The sequence below is a fragment of the Cheilinus undulatus genome, linkage group 16, assembly GCF_018320785.1.
Source record: "Cheilinus undulatus linkage group 16, ASM1832078v1, whole genome shotgun sequence".
In the NCBI taxonomy this organism is placed as follows: domain Eukaryota; kingdom Metazoa; phylum Chordata; class Actinopteri; order Labriformes; family Labridae; genus Cheilinus; species Cheilinus undulatus.
Genome location: NC_054880.1, coordinates 8,723,160 through 8,740,773, shown reverse-complemented (window position 1 = coordinate 8,740,773; position 17,614 = coordinate 8,723,160). Strand labels below are relative to the sequence as shown.

At 39.5% G+C, this 17,614-nt stretch overlaps 1 protein-coding gene across 2 annotated transcripts in view; it reads right to left on the bottom strand.

Annotated features, from left to right (window-relative positions):
- The window catches only part of dbpa (D site albumin promoter binding protein a), a 54,247-nt gene that overhangs the window by 31,418 nt on the left and 5,215 nt on the right, over positions 1-17,614 (bottom strand). For both annotated transcript variants that reach the window (XM_041808280.1, XM_041808281.1), the window contains 2 exons: positions 6,218-6,477; positions 5,637-5,844 (listed from right to left, as the gene is read on the bottom strand). In XM_041808280.1, the coding sequence (XP_041664214.1) occupies positions 5,637-5,844; positions 6,218-6,477 (468 nt within the window). The remainder of the gene's footprint in view (positions 1-5,636; positions 5,845-6,217; positions 6,478-17,614) is intronic.

Sequence of the window (17,614 nt, the reverse complement as noted above, 5' to 3'; positions counted from 1 at the left end):
TCCAAACGGGTCTATATTTCGTCCACATGCTCAGACACCAGGTATGCCACACTGTCTTGCTCAGCGAACCTGTCATCCTATGCACCAGTCCAAAAATGGGGTTGATCTCAGCCTTGCAGTCAGAGGATCGATGGACTATGCTGCCAAGACAACTTGAACTAGAAAAGCTCTATCAAATGTGCAGTTCACCGCTGTGCCAACCATTCAAACTGGGGACAAAACCACCCTAGGTATTTTTATGCTCTGAAAGTAGTGACACATTGTAGCAAAAACATTTAGAAAGTTGAAAATAGCAGCAGGCATGAATTAAAAGCCTCCATCTAAAGTCTGGAAGAGAAGTGTCAGACAGCACTTTACGTATAGTCCAATTCCCCCAGGTGGTCTAATTTGGTTCAGTACAATTACTTGTGCTAAACCCTGGTCTTGCTTGTACTTGTGCATCCAAAGACCGTGGCAGTGGGAAATCTGTCTCTCTTGGCTACAAAATGGCTCTTCATTTGGTACCAGTTGGGATTTCTAAATGTGCTTTAAATAATGATAAAAATGAGAGAAAAGATAGCCAACTTCTGCTGTTTATATAAAAGTGACAGCTCTTTTGCGAGCAACACAATTTCTAGGTTGCTCACCTCACAAGGTTTATTTGCTTACTACTCTATCAGTGTTTCCATTAAAAGAACCTTTACAACAAAATAAAGGGGAAAAGCTGCTAAAAAGCCACTGCTAGCCTCTTAGCTAAGACTCCTAAAGACTCTTGTCTCACTTCATCTGGCTAGATGTGCGGTAGGAGGTCCGCAGGACTACATGACATTTTCTGATGATAACTCTGGCGTGCAGGTCCACCAGGAGCTTTAACACTAACTTTGTTCCATTCTCATTGATTACTAACCATCATTCTTCACTCCCTGCTCCTCATCTGACATTCACACATCACTGGGATCGCACGACTCTAAACAGCCTATTGTTTACTTCAATTTTTCCAAGACAGGAAACCAACCAAGAAAATAAATACCAACCAACTGGCAGTTGACGGTACAACTGTCTGTGGCATTAGTCTCTAGTGGGTGGTTTCGAATACAGCCAGTGTTTTCTGATTTTATTTTACATAAAGCAGCTCAACAGCTCGTTCTTACACTGATATATCTCTCCTTTTCAGAGCAGAAAAACAACAGAATTAATAGACAAGCACAATGTTCTAGTGTGATTTCAATCCCATCCTGCAGGACTCTTTATCTCTAATACTTTCTATTTTCAAAAATCCCCTCCTTGGACTCTCTCTTTCCTCTTTTAATCCATGCCTGTAGCTTCAAATAAACCCTTTATGCTACATTATCTATTAAAAGCATGGACTTTAAGAGCTTGGAAACCAAATCTACAGTCAAATTTTTCTTTGCTCTGCCAGATTCTTCTAAGACAGATTTCATTCCAGCCCCGTACAGTCAAGATCATTGCAACCATACATCTAAATAAGAGGGCGTCCCGAAGTCACCTAGTCTTCTGACAACTCAAAGCACCACAGGTCACATTAACCCATTCACACAACATTCATAAACTGATGGCGGAGGATGCTACATATATGTCCATCATTATTAATCAACCCATTCATTCACACCACTGATGCAGCAGCATCAAACCTGGCCAAGTGAGAGACAACCAACTCTGCCACTGATCCATAGCCACCTTTACAGAGTTCTTAATAAAGTGTATAAAGTGACACTAAAGCCAATGTGCATATGGCTTTATCAAGAAACAAACAGCAAAATGTTCTCTACAAACCCTGAAACACAGAAGAACCACTTGTTTATTTTCCTTTCCACCTGAAAAACTAACAGTGATCTGAGCCAGTATCAACAACACCTTTGTGATTTTTGATTTTGTCATTTCCCAACAGATTCTTACTCCAATTTTGTCAAATATGGCTGCCTAGTCAATGGAGTAAAACATCAACATTTTCTGATTTATAAACCCTTTGTGAGGTCAGTTTTGCATCCTCAGGTGATGCAACATCAATAGTAACTTTACCCAAAGGCGTCGCTCTTACTCTGCATCCAAAAAAATCAACAACACTTTGAACACCTACTGTAAAATCTGGTCTGCAGAGCCTGGTACACACTAACAGGTTTAAAATGGGCATATAGCATTAGCTCAGGCAAGCCATGTGGTCAAGAGCTGCCATATAACTAATGTCAGATGATTCACTCTAAGCACGCTATTGGCTAATTGCACTGAACTTGCCATATTTAAGCTGCTCTAGCCTGGCCATGCTTTGCTGCATGCCACTTTTTGCACTTTTTCCCGTTGATGCTTTCCACATACTGTAGATCATGGAAGGGCAGAGGAGACCCCAGAACAGCCACACCGCCAAATATGAACAATGGTAATGAGTGCAAATTGATAACTGAAAAAAAAAAAAAAAAAAAAACACAAATCATATGTGTTTCTTGACAAAGTGTTCCTGAAGTAGTAGTATTTCTACAAAGTGCAATGGTGGCACTATTGTAAACTTACAGTCCTTTCTGCATGCATTTTTCTAAATCTTTCAAGTACTACGTAATTTAAAAATAATTGCAGCCTTTTTTGCGATTATGTGATTGTGCATGACATTGTAATATGTACTACAGTAGTAGTGCAGGACTAGTTTGTTGTGCTTCCTCCTTCAGTCAGCTTACTTCCTGATTGGCTATCATTTATTTCTACATAACAGATAGCATGCTTGGCAGTGTTTCCACACACAACTGGATTTCCTATCATAAATATTCAATATGTCACATACCTTCAATTTCAAGCCTGATCCTTACAGACAAGGTACAGTAAAATCACACTTAACACACCTCAAACCACAGGAAAATCTGGCAACATAATCTAACAAACAATCACATAAGTGGGCCTTTGCTGACTTCAGGCGATAGGGGGAAATCAGACCGAAAATCAGCAGGATTATCTTGCCATTTAAGGTGCACTGCTTTCTAATCTAAAAAGCTGTGGGCATCTCATGCATGCACTGAGATGAAAAACATACCAGTGTAAAGTATAAAGACAGGTACCAACATTACCTCAAGTTTAGCCACTGAAATCATCCATGGAACAAGACCTGACATGCATGAAAATATACCTTCTTTTACTGTTTTACAAGCTGCTGTTTTGCTGCACGAAACCTGCTGGTATGGCAACGCAACCCATGCTGGCAGCACCAGTTATAGGTATTCCCCCGTAATTATGCACTGAAAGAAAACAGTGTTTTACTGCTAAGTAAATGAACCTTATAGAGTGCTAGTTTGATTGAAGGCTTGTCAGTTAAAAACAGCAAGGGACCAAAGGGTCTGGATGCCACAACTATCAATACTGATAGAAGCTTTCCGGAAAGCTACTGCCCATTTAGGGCTTTGCTAAACACAAGAGAAACTGTCCCACAGGATGACACCTTGAACCACTAAAAAACACAAAAACATGCAACTGTATTACAGATTTTAAAGTAATCACAATTTTTCCCATCCCTTTTGATTTTCACACAACCGCCGAACATCCACAAAGACATGTGCAATCTGTCACCAATAAATCATTGTGAAACTATCTGTGATGATTCATGTGATGGCTCACAGGATAAAATTAAAAAACATGGCTGTCAGCAGTTAGGGAACGAGCTCTGTGGTTTCAATTAGAGTTTGAAGTTGTCAGTTGTGAAATCTCAGAGAGAGAGGGACTGAAAGGAAGATAGTAAGAAAAGCTCCTCTGATGTTCTGGCAGTTCTGGTTCACATCAGAAGCAGCAAGAACAATAAATTATGAATATATAAAGGAAAAGAAAAGGCTGTCACAGAGAGATGAGGAGGGCCGGAGAGAGGTTAAAGCCATTTAACATGCTCAGAGATGTAATTAGACAAGGCCAAGTGCTGGTTAAAGAGTCTAATGGTTGAAATGTAATGTAATGTATCATGGTGGATATGTGTCCTTATTAGTGCCAGATCATATCGAGGTCTTTGTACTTGCAGCTTCATTAGCTTGTGCAGAAATTTTGCCTACTCATGCACAGAAGTCAGTTTTAATCTAACTGCTGAGCAACAAATGCAAACATTTTCTCATTTATATCAAGAAAGTCTGGTAATTCTGTTCATTTCAGGGATTTAAGATTTTATATGTCTATTCTTTTCACCTTCTTTGGCTTAGGAGTCTTACGAAGGACTGGGAAAGGATAATAATTGATGGACGGTGTTTCTCTCTATTTATCATATCGCATCCAACCATAATGTACCTTATCTTATCATGGTTTAACACATCATATCCTATTGTAAAGTGCTTAATTGTTGTATATCATATTGTATCTATAGTGGGTCAAATCTAACCGTACTGTACCTTTTCTTATCATCTTGTCGTATGGTGTCATAACGGGTTGTAGTGCATTGTACTGGACAGAACTTTATTGTATCATATCCCGTCATTGTGTATTGTATCATATCCCACCATTGTGTATTGTATTGCACTTTATTGTATCATAACGTACAGTATCGTACAGTATTGTATCGTATCGTATCATATCATATTGTATCGTATCGTATCGTACAGTATTGAATAGAACAGTATCATATCCTATTGTATCGTATAATACAGTATATATCATATCATATTGTATCATACTGTATCATATCGTAACGTACAGTATCGCATTGTACAGTATCGTATTGTATCATATCACATCGTACAGTATCATATCATATCGTACAGTATCATATCGTTTCATATTGTACAGCATTGTATCGTAGAGTATCGTACAGTTTCATATCGTACAGTATCGTGTCATATCATAGAGTATCGTATTGTACAGTATCGTATTGTACAGTATTGTATCGTACAGTATCATATCGTGCAGTATTTTATCGTATAGTATCGTACAGTATCGTATTGTACAGTATCATATTGTATTGTACAGTATCGTGTCATATCCTATAGTATCATATTGTACAGTATCTCAACATGTCATAATGTATCGTACCATATATCATATAGTACAGTATCTGATCATATACAGTATCATATCATATCGTACAGTATCGTATCATAATAACAGTATTGTATTGTACAGTATCGTACCGTACAATATCATATCGTACAGTATTGCATCGTATCATACAGTACTGTATTGTACAGTATCGTATCATATCGTACAGTATCATATCACACAGTACTGTATTGTACAGTATCGTATCATATTGAATTGTACAGTATTGTATCGTACAGTATCGTATCGTACAGTATTGTATCGTACAGTATTGTATCGTACAGTATTGTATTGTATCGTACACTATCGTATCGTATTGTCGTGTTGTATCTATCTAACTATACCTTATCGTGTTGTATCATATCTTATCTTATTGTATTGTGAGGAAAGTGTCTTTCCATCAAATACTCCTGGTTCCTTATCATCTCCCTCTTTCCTAGTTCCTTGCCTATTTCAGTGCAGGCAGCAGAGAGAAAAATAGGAACAGGGCAACAGAGGAAAACCACTGCTACATTAAGCTGTCAATGTTGCCACAATCCCGATCAGATCTCCACCAGTTTGGTTCAAACTGGACTCAAACTTCTTAATGGAACCCTACTGTGTTCCAGTCTTGTGGTAGCCTATTGAAGAAATCAACTTTAACTCACCATGTAGACACTCCGGGCCTCCCATCATGCCTTGCTGCTGCTGTTGTTGTTGAGGTGGTGGTGGCGGTGGTTGTGGTTGGACGGTCTCCAGCCCAAGCAGTGAAGATGAGGAGGATGAAGAGGACATGGAGGAGGAAGAAGAGGAGCAGGGTGGGGGAGAGGTCGGCGGGCACTGGGAGCTCTGGTTGGGAATGGCAGACTGGGAGCTCTGGGAGGAAAAACAAGAATGAAATGGTTATTAAATACTTTATCTTTATTGTATTATACATGCAAGGCTAAGAAAAGTTATTTCTTATTAAGGTTTGTGTATTTGTCATATAATCTAAATTAAATTCCAGCCAGCTTGGCGACTCAAACCATCTACACGCCAAATCAGTCTGTGGTAATAATTTCCTAATGAAGGCCTGGCTATTATTGGTCTGTTTGAATCACAGTAAATAGCCACTCAACCCCAAGAAGAGAATGGTTTACATAGGTTCAACATTTCAATGCTGAGATTTATATTTTTCTTTTAAAACTAATTTTTACCTCCCCTTTAATTTCAGATCTGAATATTGCCTGAATTATTCCCGCCTTTTTACCTGGGAGGGGATCTGGGCGCTGGTGGAGCTGGGTCCGTTGCTGTGCATCCCCATCCCGTTCTCAGTCAGGAACTCCTCCAGGTCCATGTACTGCAGCTGGAACAGACCTCCATCACACGGCAGGGTCCGCTCCCACAGCAGGGGGCCCAGGAAGGCCGACTGGGAGTTTGAGCGCAAAGAGCCAGGGGCTCCTCCCAGCCCGCCTGGGCCAACGTTGACACCCAATGAGTCTTCATCAGAGTCCAGGGGCTTGTCTTTGTCTGGAGGGAATAAATGATGAGAAATTTGTCAGATTTCTGCTTCTTAATACCAAAGAAGGTGCGTAATCAAACCTCCTCTCTCTGCCTGTTCATGTGAAAGGGGGAAAAAGAACAATAGGAGCTACAGTTTCATCAGCAGAGAGGCTGATAATCTCATTCACATTGGTCTCATTTGTTTACTGTAATTAAGCTGTCCTCAGACTAATGTGATAATGATTTATTGATGTTTGAATGAAACGCAACACAAAGCATTTTTCACAGCTAATGACTCGGTGTCCATGCTGCAAGCACATGCTCTAGCACATGTTAGTACACTGTGGAAACATCAAGCTTCTGAGACAATTTAAAACAAGGAATATTCCAGCACATAATTAAAGTGTTTTCAGGTGTCTGCTGCCCAGATGTCCTTTAGTTTAAATCCCTAAAACGCACATGAGGCATATGATGCTCATCGCCTACTGGCTCACATGTGTTAACACAGAGGAAAACATTGAGAACATAATGAACCAATCAGTTCGCTCTTGCCTCTGCATGGTTGAGACAGGCAGAGGCATAATCGGCGATAAAGCAATCTACCCTTTTTAAAATTGGGTCCAAAAGGGTTGACTGGACCCAACAGAAGTTCTTGAAAGCGTTTCTTCCAAAAGGCTTCTTCAGTTTTTGAATGAAAGAAGCCTTCAAGTTTTGGATAACCGTGACTAGGATTAACGAGAACCTACAAAGACACTCCTCTGTGTCTACTTCAAAGATAAAAACAGGATCAGCTAAAGCTGGACAATTAATCACAAATTAGATCACAATATGGCCTGCTGCAATTTACAAATCGCAGAAGTTGCAATATTCCTTTAGCTTGAAATTTGTCAAAATAGCTGTTTAATACATTTAGTTTTTGCTGCAGCAGAGATTTTAAGCACATTATGCAATAATTCAAGTGTCATTTTTTTAAAATGGTGTACAAGAATCCTTCTTTTTGTGTTTCATGTACGTTTTGTTTTAGCCAAAATGAGTGACATAAAAATGATAATCCCCTTCAATACAGCAATGGGTATTAAATTTGCAATATGAGCAGAAATAACTAGTTTATTCTATCTAATATTGACAAAGCTTGCCAGTAGTTCATAACCCCAGCTGCAGTCAGCTTATAGCCAGCCTCAACTCCTCCACCCCAGCCGCCTCCTTTATAGCTTAAAGCTTGTTGCACCTTCATATTCAGATTCGGCTACTGTACATTAATCAGTTCTAAAATAATTTCTTTGTTTTCAATGCACATTGTAATGTATGTGTCTATTTATATGGGGGTTTTTAGCCTAGCACTCCCTGAAAAGTCAAAGCATGCTGCTTGACTAACCAAGGGAGCATCTTAGCAGCAGAGCCTTCTCTGCCAAGATAAAATGTAGATCCATTTTGTAATAAAATGGTTAAACTTATGATGAGAGTGTTCCTGACAGATTGTAGGTTATAATATAGAAAGATTTATTGCTTGAGTTTGTTGAAAAACGCATAAGTTGAGGAACCTAATAAGAATCGTATATTAAATCGCAATCACAATATCTGGGAAAAAAAATCGCAACAAGATTATTTTTGCAAATAGTTCAGCCCAAGAATTAGCAGAGCCAGCAGGGGAGCTCAGTGCTTTTAGTGTTCATCTGAGAATTGAAAGATGGGGACTTTAAATATTACGCCATCCTGGAATCAATAGGAATGTCTCAGTGTGCAATGATGCTGGAGGTTTGTTACAGCGTTGTTATGGAAAATCACTGTAAAACACCTGTTAATTCAAGCATTTTATGGCCATTGTATGGACATAGCCTCAGTGACATCACCCATTGCTTTTTTGGACAACCATTTTGAAGCCAAGTCATAGCACTCCCCATACTGAAAATGCTATCTTAACAAATCTTTTGATCAATCTAGAAACAGAACAGGAGGAGAAGTTGAGGTGAGCTTTGAATCTCCTGACAAACAGCTCAGCAAAGTAATGCATTATTCTCATACTTCCTATAATCAAAAAGATGGCTGGTTTTATCAGTTTTAATGAGGGGCATTACAGGGATTCTTTGGCTTTTGCAGCCAGCCTCAAGTGGACACACATGGAGCTGCAGTTTTTGTGTTTCCACACTGGCTTCTTTTTTTTTTTTAACACAGGAGGATTCTACTCACCCTTAACACGTAAACTAAAAGACTGGTATCTCTGGCTGTAAAAGGTTTATTCAGCCATTTAATGAAATGAGTGACTGGATGGTTAATCTCACTGCATAAGAACTGTAAATGAACATAGTTTGATATGTCAAAAGATGACAACAAAACATGATGCTCCTCTCTTGCTTGGACTTCAAAACCCTTACAGAGTAAATGATATAGATGATGGATGGATCCATGGATGCTTAGGCTAGTGATTTATAGTATATCTAATCCACATTTGGTGTGTCCAAATTTGCCATGCCATAGCATAATAGTGCATTATTATATGTAAATGTATCATGTGGTACTCACTGAGTTTCAAAAGCCATCAAAGGACTCAAGACTGTTATGAGTTCTCATTCCTGAGCTACAATGAACTCCTGGTCTGAGGAACATGTAAAAGACAGTTCAGACTATCTCAGGCACTGAATGATCTGAAATTGTCTGAAAACTGTCAGAAGCTCTCATAGAAAAGTTACTATGGCGGATGTGAAATTGTCTTGAAGGTTAGGTTTAGCCAACAAAACAACCAATAAAAACATCAAATACATCCAGTGCTGACAATCTAGTATATCTGTATTTATCTGCTCACTAAATAAAAAAGGTTTTAGTGGTTAATTCTTGGCCCAACTTTGTATTTTTTCATCATCAAACATGAATGAAAATGTAGGCAGTTTGGGAGTCTTACACCATCTCTGAGGAAGAACAGAGGCGTGCAGTTTGTATGACATGGTCAAGTGACATTGGTACTGGAATTGACCCTCAGCTAAATTTTTACCTTGAGCATCAAAATCAACACAGATTTTCACAACTTTGCTGGCTTTCTCAGTGTACTGCTGACCCACTAAAAAGAGATCAAAGTTGCACTTGGTGCATCTGAACACTGTAAAACCAGACTGAGAAACTAAAAAAGGTACAGAAAGTTTTGAGGCAGAGGGAATTTGGGCTGAATGATTTGTAAAAAACAATCTCAATGCGATTTTTTTTTTTTTTTTTTTTTTTTTGCCCCTTATATTGCGATGGCGATTCAATATGTGATCATTTTCCCCATAGGCGGGACTCAGTGGGCGACTTCACTCATGTCTAATGTCCAAAGGCATTCTGGGAAAACTATGCAGATTAAGGGATGGTTGTGGAATAATTTGAGTACAATGAAAAAGAATACTCTGGATGATTGAGTACTGTTTACTTAAACACCAAAAATATGTTTATGCATCTAGGGCTGAGATCTGATTATCTTAGATCTCTTTCAGATCTGTCAGAAGATTCCTGCATCACAAACTTTACAACTAAATAATTCAAAGAGACTTTCAATGTCAATGGCTTCAGAGAGAGGATTGTTGTTTGACAAACATCAGCGGAGGTCTCCTCTCCTGTCTGGCTGATTTGTCCTTTTGTTTCCTCTGAAGCACTTAGTTCCAATCATTAAAAAAAACATCTAAAAATAACCCTGACTTTTCCGACCCTGCACTCTGACCCTGTAGAGAGAAAGAGAGAGCCTGATGGAAAGATAGATACAGACTGCAGGCATCAATAAACCATCAGCAGAAAAATAAATGAAAAGTAAACTGGGAACTGAATGTAATTGCAGCGCTGAGTGGAAAGACGTGATTGTTTAGTATGCTGATCCTTTCACAATATTATTCTACAGTTAGTGCATACTGAATAAAGGCGGAGTGAATAACATAACTTAATGAAATAGTAATAAAAGAGCATATCTGACAGGGCTGGGATGTCACAACGAGAGAGTAATAAAAGAGGGACGATGCCAGAGAGACTGAGCGACGGCCGGAAATTTAAAAGGATTAAAGAATATAAAGACACGAGAGATTACGACATGAAAAACAGCAGAGAGGGAGAGAGTCAACGCCGTCATGCTCATGGCCTTCATAATCTCTTTGCAAGCATCATCATCATCTTCCTCATCAGCCTGGGAGCTCATTTTAAACGGCATGGTTCATCAAGAGGCTCAAAAGATGGGATCAGAAACATGAGAATGTGAGAAAGAGTGATACAGACATAGCAATCAGCTTCAAAATTAAAAGAGTAGTTCTCTCTTTGTGCTATTTAGAGCCTTGACCACATCCAGGTTCAAAAACGTGTTTCCATTTGCTAAATTGGTAGAACGTGCACACCAATCAGAGGTTAATGCATGAGAAAAACAACCAAATATTTCTGTAGAGTCAATTTAGAGGAGGGAAAAACAACTGTAAAGATAGGGTTTACAACTCTGGAAAGGCTTTTTATACTAGAACTTAAGGGCTGAGCTGAAACCCTGTTGCCTTCTTCTACCTCAACTAACAGAGAAAGCAGCTGACGATTTCTAAATCATCAATCTAGCCTTTCAATAAGGAATCTTCTCTGAAACTGTCCATATTACTTTAATACAGAAACCCTAAACAGGTTCAATCCATTCTTTTAATATACTCCAATTTTCTTAAGATAAAGATTGCATTCTGGTTGGTTTTGTAAGACTTTTACTTATTTCTCTCCTTCTTAAGGTAAAAACAGTGATTTTAACATGAAACTTAGTTATTTCTAGTTATTTTCGCAAGATTTTGGTTTATTTTCCTCACAGTCTCTGTAAAAGAAAGCTTGTTTTCTCGTGGCAACTTGATTATTTGTTGGCAACCAAGAAGGCAAAACAATAAGATAGTAAGTCTGCACTTTTATGTTGTATTTATTGCATCAAGCCAACTAAAACTATGCTTTTAAAATGCATGTAAACATGTAAGTCTGACTGATATCCTGCAGGGTTGCACTCACACTATGCACACTGTGCCCGAGCACACCCAAGCCCCAGAAGTTCAGTTTGTTTGACTGTGTCCAATCACAGCGCACTTTCTTTGGCCCGGGCACAGATAGATGAGGGGCGCTTTAGAGTATGGATGCTCATGCATGCACACATGCACAGCATGGACATGGCATATAATCGATACGACCATGCCACTCGACAATAATGTCCAAAATCTGACAGAAATGACTCAAATTAAGCCACAAAGTGTTTCCCCATCATGCCTTGTAAACAGGACCCGTCAAATTAAAATGCAGTGATTTGGGTCCAGCAAGGCCTGAAGCAGTCTGAGTGTTGTGAACAGTCAAAGTCAGCCCTTTAGATTTAGATATAATGTGGTTTGAGGTTGATATACTCTTGAATGCATACACCCCATCATTCAAATCAAACTGATCTAGGCATTCAGCCCGTGCTCCACAGATCCTGAGCCAGGCTTTTAACCAGAGGTTGAACTGCATGGAGACAAAGAAGAAGAAACAGGGCAAAGGTATCAATATGAAGAGTGCTATAGTGAGCATGGTGCCTTTTTGGGTGGAAAATGGGAGGTTTTACTGTGTCAAGTCTGATGCTTTGTAAATTGTTTGTCCTTTGTTTTGTACTTTTTTGTTTTGCATTGCCTTTGCTCATTGCATGTGTGTTTATTCAGATTTCCTTTTGATTTATTGCACCAACTTGCAGTAACTTAAAAAGAAGAAAATCCAAAGCTTCACATCCAACTGGGAAACCTCTCATACAAAGTCTTTAGGAAGTGCTGGACTTTCCAAAAAATTCTCAGAAGGTGATTGGACAAACATTCTGCCTGTCACATTTCTTACGGGCCAATCAGAGCAACAAGGCATAGTGATGTAGTGGGTATGTGCTGCTCCGGTATGTAGATTACATAACGTGAGCTTAACAGGCAGGCAAGGCCTCACACCAAAGCTGGTCAGGAGAGGAACGAAAACATTCTCTGCCAAGAAAAGCTTTCAGTGTGTTCTTTTTTTTTTTTGTCTTCTTCTTTGTTGTACTGGAAGCTGATGCAACGGCTGTCAACAGTGTAGCATTTAACCCAGATGAAGCTATAGCATAGCTGCAGTTTTAGCCAAACTTGGCCACATTTTTTATTGAAACATGAGCACAGAACCACACTGAAAGCTTCTCTTGGTGGAGAGCAGGGGTCATCAATTAAAATGTTCTGAGGTCAGGTTTCCTTAAGCAAAGGAAAAGATAGTTTTTATCTTACTTGTGACTTAATTTTACTCTCTCTCCCTCCTCCCATCTTGTTAAAAGTTTAAATTTAAGCTGAAATCAGTCATCTATTAGTCAGTGTTGTGTGTGTAGCTCCACATTTTTGGGACAGATAGGTAAGTTTGGTACCCCTCTGACAGGGTGCCAAAAAAGTGGGACCCTCAGGTCTAGAGTATGTTTTTGTACCTCTACCGACCAGCCTTGAGTTTTATCCACCAACAAGCTCTACCAAACATAACCTGAGACAACGTCAGTCTAATTATTTCATACTGGAGCTGCACATATTGTTGCTCTGATTGGCTTGAAATGAATGTGACAGAACATTCGTCCAATCACCTTCCAGAAAAGTTTTGAAAAGTCCTGCCCTTCCCAAACACTTCCTATGGGAGCTTTCCCAGATAATGTGAAATATATCCATACAGTAGATCTATAGAACAGTTTACCTGGCATGCCAGGTTAGTGCAATGAAATCTTGCTCATCTTTTCTACTTTATTCAACTTAAAAATTGCTGATTGGTGATTTTTTCAAACCAAGCACAGATGTGCCAGATTGAAGATTTGCAGGTTGGATCTCCCTGACAGACATGATATTCGTCAACTTTGAAAAGTATAAGGAGTGAGAAAAAGAATGGATCACTTCCTATCATATAATGAATTCTTATTCCAGGTCTAGAGGAAAAACATGTTGCCATTGAGAACATGGACCAATGAGTGTGAAATTAAAGAAAGATGTGCACGATCAGTCAGAAGCTGACTGGCTTTAACATTCGACTGTAAATCCTGAGGTGGAGACACCCGTTCCTTAAAGACACCCACATCTAACCAGCTGGGCTGTGTGGACACAAGTTTCTACACAAGCTGTGGCTTCCGAGACATTTTTAACCTTGCTGACATGCAACTGTCTTACTAATAAGCTTAAAGTTTGGTTAGTTTTGATAAGGTCTGATAAAAAAAACAGTGGCGTGCCTGAAAATGGTGTTTGAAATGTTAAAATGTGCAAGCTTGAAGCTGCAAGCTACTGGCTGTTGTTGTCTTTAATGTCCCTTCTTTTAGATCTGTTCATACTGAGCAAATATGTACAAACATTTATTGAATTATTTACATCAGTGTATCACCAAGAGTTCAATTTACATGCTCCTAAGAGAAGAACTAAAGATGACTTTAAAAATAAATGGGGATATCCCTTTGTTAGGAGCGGAATGAAAAGAGGACGACGGGAACATGCACAGGAGAAGAGGCACAGAGATGAGAGTGCATACTGTAACAAAGCCTGAGAAAAATGCAAATCAGCAGAGGGACCGAGGGAAGAGAGCAAGACAGGAGCGAGTGAGAGGAAAAGCTCAGGGACGTGTGAGAGAGAACGACAGACAGAGAGGGAGAGATGGAGCTCGATGGAGGAGTGGGTGTTTGTGAAGGCGTCAAACAAAGCAAGCCAGGGGAAAAAAAGCAGGAGGAGTGAAACATCAACTGTGCATTGTGGAAGGAGAGGGAGCCAAAAAACCCTGCACATCGACACCTTTCTGTCATTCTTAACCCCTGAATCCATCATGCTTCACTAGGAGAGTATGCACTCTGCACAACGAGCTGCTTTCTTTCCCTTTGGAGAGCCTGTCATCAGTGCTCACCATCATCTTTTCCTCCTCATGCAAAGGAGCAAAAACATGAGCAGGAAATGGGTGCAGTTACACCTAAAAGCCACTAGGGGTTGCCAAACTGCAGAGGAAACTTGGGAAGTAGTCCCTCCCGTACAGAATGGGGAAGTTGGTCTAACATGTTTTAACCTGTTTTATTTTTATTTTCATTCATTTTAATGCACCCAGAAGCAATGAAAAGGCTGAGAAAACCCAGAAAGGAGGAAATAGGGAAATAATGCTAATCTATACTCCATTGCCGCTGCTACATGGACCTCTCCTAATCCCACTTTAAGACTGTGTTGAGCAAAATATGTCTGTCTTTAATAACATCCATCCTAATGTGAGCAAATCAGCACTCATCTAAAATTCATCATGAACAATTCCTCCCTATTCTCCTCCCAAATGGCAGGATTATTGACCCAAATAGCCACAGTTTAAAAAAAAAAAGAGTACAATCGTATGTTGTGCACTGACTCCAAAACTTTCAATGGTCATTCGTTTTTCAGAACAGGTTTGAATTTTTCTTTTTTTGCATCCTTCTAAGTCATTTAAATGGATGATTTACGCTACAGCCCTCTTCTCTCTCTCCCTCTTTCTACCTCGCACTCTAAACTCCATTCTCTACCAATGTATTATGCGGATATTGACAATAAAATACAATAAAGCCCCAAATTTGTACTCACAGCCACCTAACAAATGGGCCGAATTGAAAAGATGTGCTTTTTCTCCTACTTGGCACAGCGCCATGACTCACATGCTCATGCAAATACCCCTATGAAAGTCTCTGTCAGTGGCAGACCCAGTGTTTTCTTTTCCAAAAAATAAAAAAAGAGGTTTGGATCCTTACTGCTTCTTTTTCCTTGCAGTATAAGAATAAGAAGATACCTGGAGGGACAGGGCATGGGCCTGGTGCAGTACTGGACAATGGCCAGCAGTAGGTTGGATCTGCACAGGAGCGATGAACTGGCATATGCTCCCAAACCTGTCCTAACTATGAAACTAGTTTGCCTTGTGCTGCAAAACTACACAATGTATAGATCTTTAGTGACTTAAATTGTGCTGCATAAATGTCACAAGAGCCCAAAACTTATAGTCTAAATTATTATCTAGGGTTTTCTGTGGCTGTTATGGCGTGTAAACATGCGTCACTTTAAAGGCTGGAGCTCCACGTCGTGGTCACTGGAAGCTGCTGCTTCCCTAGACTCTTTTTGCCCTTCTTGCCTCTGTCACATGACTGAATGCTTTTAATTGTTCTCATGAGGATATCTATATTTTGAGGTGCAAAGGGACAAATAAGAGGGTGCATTTACACCAAGAAACCAGCAGTGGTCACTTGACAGCAGCGAGAAACTGGACAGAGCTGTCTTCCATCTTTCTCTCTTTGAACAGGTGTTGAGTTTCATCTGAACTTGTGGACTCATAATTGACAGTCCATTTTTCATAAGAGGATATCTAAAGAGTCAAAAAAAATCCTCAGACTACTTTTTTTAGATGAAAATCCATGTTTAAGTGGATTTAGTACTGTTGAACATTTAGGGTCCAAATTTTCGCTCAGAGTATTTACACTCTATATTTTTGGCTGCACGGTGGTGCAGGGGTTAGCACTGCTGCTTCACAACAAAAAGGTCCCTGGTCAGGGCCTTTCTGTGCAGAGTTTGCATGTTCCCCGAACGGGATAAGCGGTAAAGAAAATGGATGGAATATGCAGAGCGACTACCATCTACAGGTTGAAAATGTCCACTACAACTGAATTATTTTGAAAATTTTCAATCAGCTGATCCAGTGCCCAGTGATACATGTGGTGCCGTCACCACAGAGCTCAACAGTAGCTGCCCACTTTTCCCAAAACGGTTAACTTCACCAACAGCCGAATTTCAAGCTCCACCAATCAAAGACATTACTGAGACACAAGAGGATTGTGGGGAATGTAGTGCAGTTGACTGCGATCATAGAGAAAACATGTTTTTCCTCAAATTAAGTGGATAGTAAGCATTCTTATGCCTTCTATGTGATCATGTATCATTGTTTCACACTCAGGTAGCTCTTGGTAAATCTACCTTGAATGGTAATTACATTATGGCTAGCAATCACATTTGAAAAGCAGTCTAGACTGGATGATGTTGTGGCTGATGAGGGACAGTAGGAAGGAGTCCTGTCAACGATTTTCTAAAAGCATTGTTTGAAGTTCCAGGGTAGATTTACTTCAACTTAAGTTTTGAGTTCAGGGGTTTTGCTACTCTTTAAGCTTTGTAAGGGGAAAAAATAACAAAATAGGTACAAAAAGAAAATGCTGTTTTATTGGGAGGCCACCAGGGGTCCCCAAACTGCAGGGAGAACTTTGGCAGTAGTATTTTTCAGTCCTTGTACATGAGTGCTGATTCTCGATAGTCCTTTGTTCTAATTGGGATGTTTAAATGTTATGAGGACATTCTAACATATTGTCAAAAAACCTTTAAATCTTTTGTGGTTTTTATAAAGCTTAAGAACTGAATCCACATTCTCACAGGCATAGCAAAACCATTGTGTGAGTGCGTGAGAGCAGCTGACTGGGAGTTATGACATCCACACAGAGAGAAGAGAGAGAGAGAGGAAGAAGAGGCAGCCTGGTAAGTGTTTGTCATGGCAGCTGGTGGATGGGAAACAATTCAAACCCACTCACTAACCTTTATTTAAACACACCAGAGATTCTGAGACAACGCAAACCAATCCCTGTGTATGCAGGGAGGTTACTTTTCCTTTTAAAACCCCTCATCTTACCCATTTCATAAAAGGAAATGTTTAATGGAGTATAAGAAATACAGCACGCCTGAAGGAGCTTAAGGGGAAAACGTGTGTGTATAAGTGTGTGTTGGATAAGCAGAGCCTCTGTCTTTTACAATCACACCTACCCACTCAGTCACATGCACACACACAGGCACCAGTGAATACTCACTGCAATATTCCCGTGATATTGAGTCTGTAGGGATGTTTGTTTTGCACTTTAGTGCAGCAGCGAATGAATATTGTCACAACCAATTACTCCAGTGCTAATTTTCTTGATTAAGATGATAAAGCATACAATAAAAAGAGCTTCTTACAGTGCTGGATGGCTGAAAATAAATTGCTTTGCTCAAGTTTATTCAAATTAATATCAGATATAAAAAAGAAAAAGTGAAATTATTCAATTAGAGGAGCTGAAACAAAGAATTCACAGCCTTTTTATGTAAAAAAAAAAAAAAAAAAAGAACTATTTTCTGATCAATCCAACAAAATGAATTCATTGTTCATTTGGTGTTTGAATTCAGCTGAATTTCACATCAAA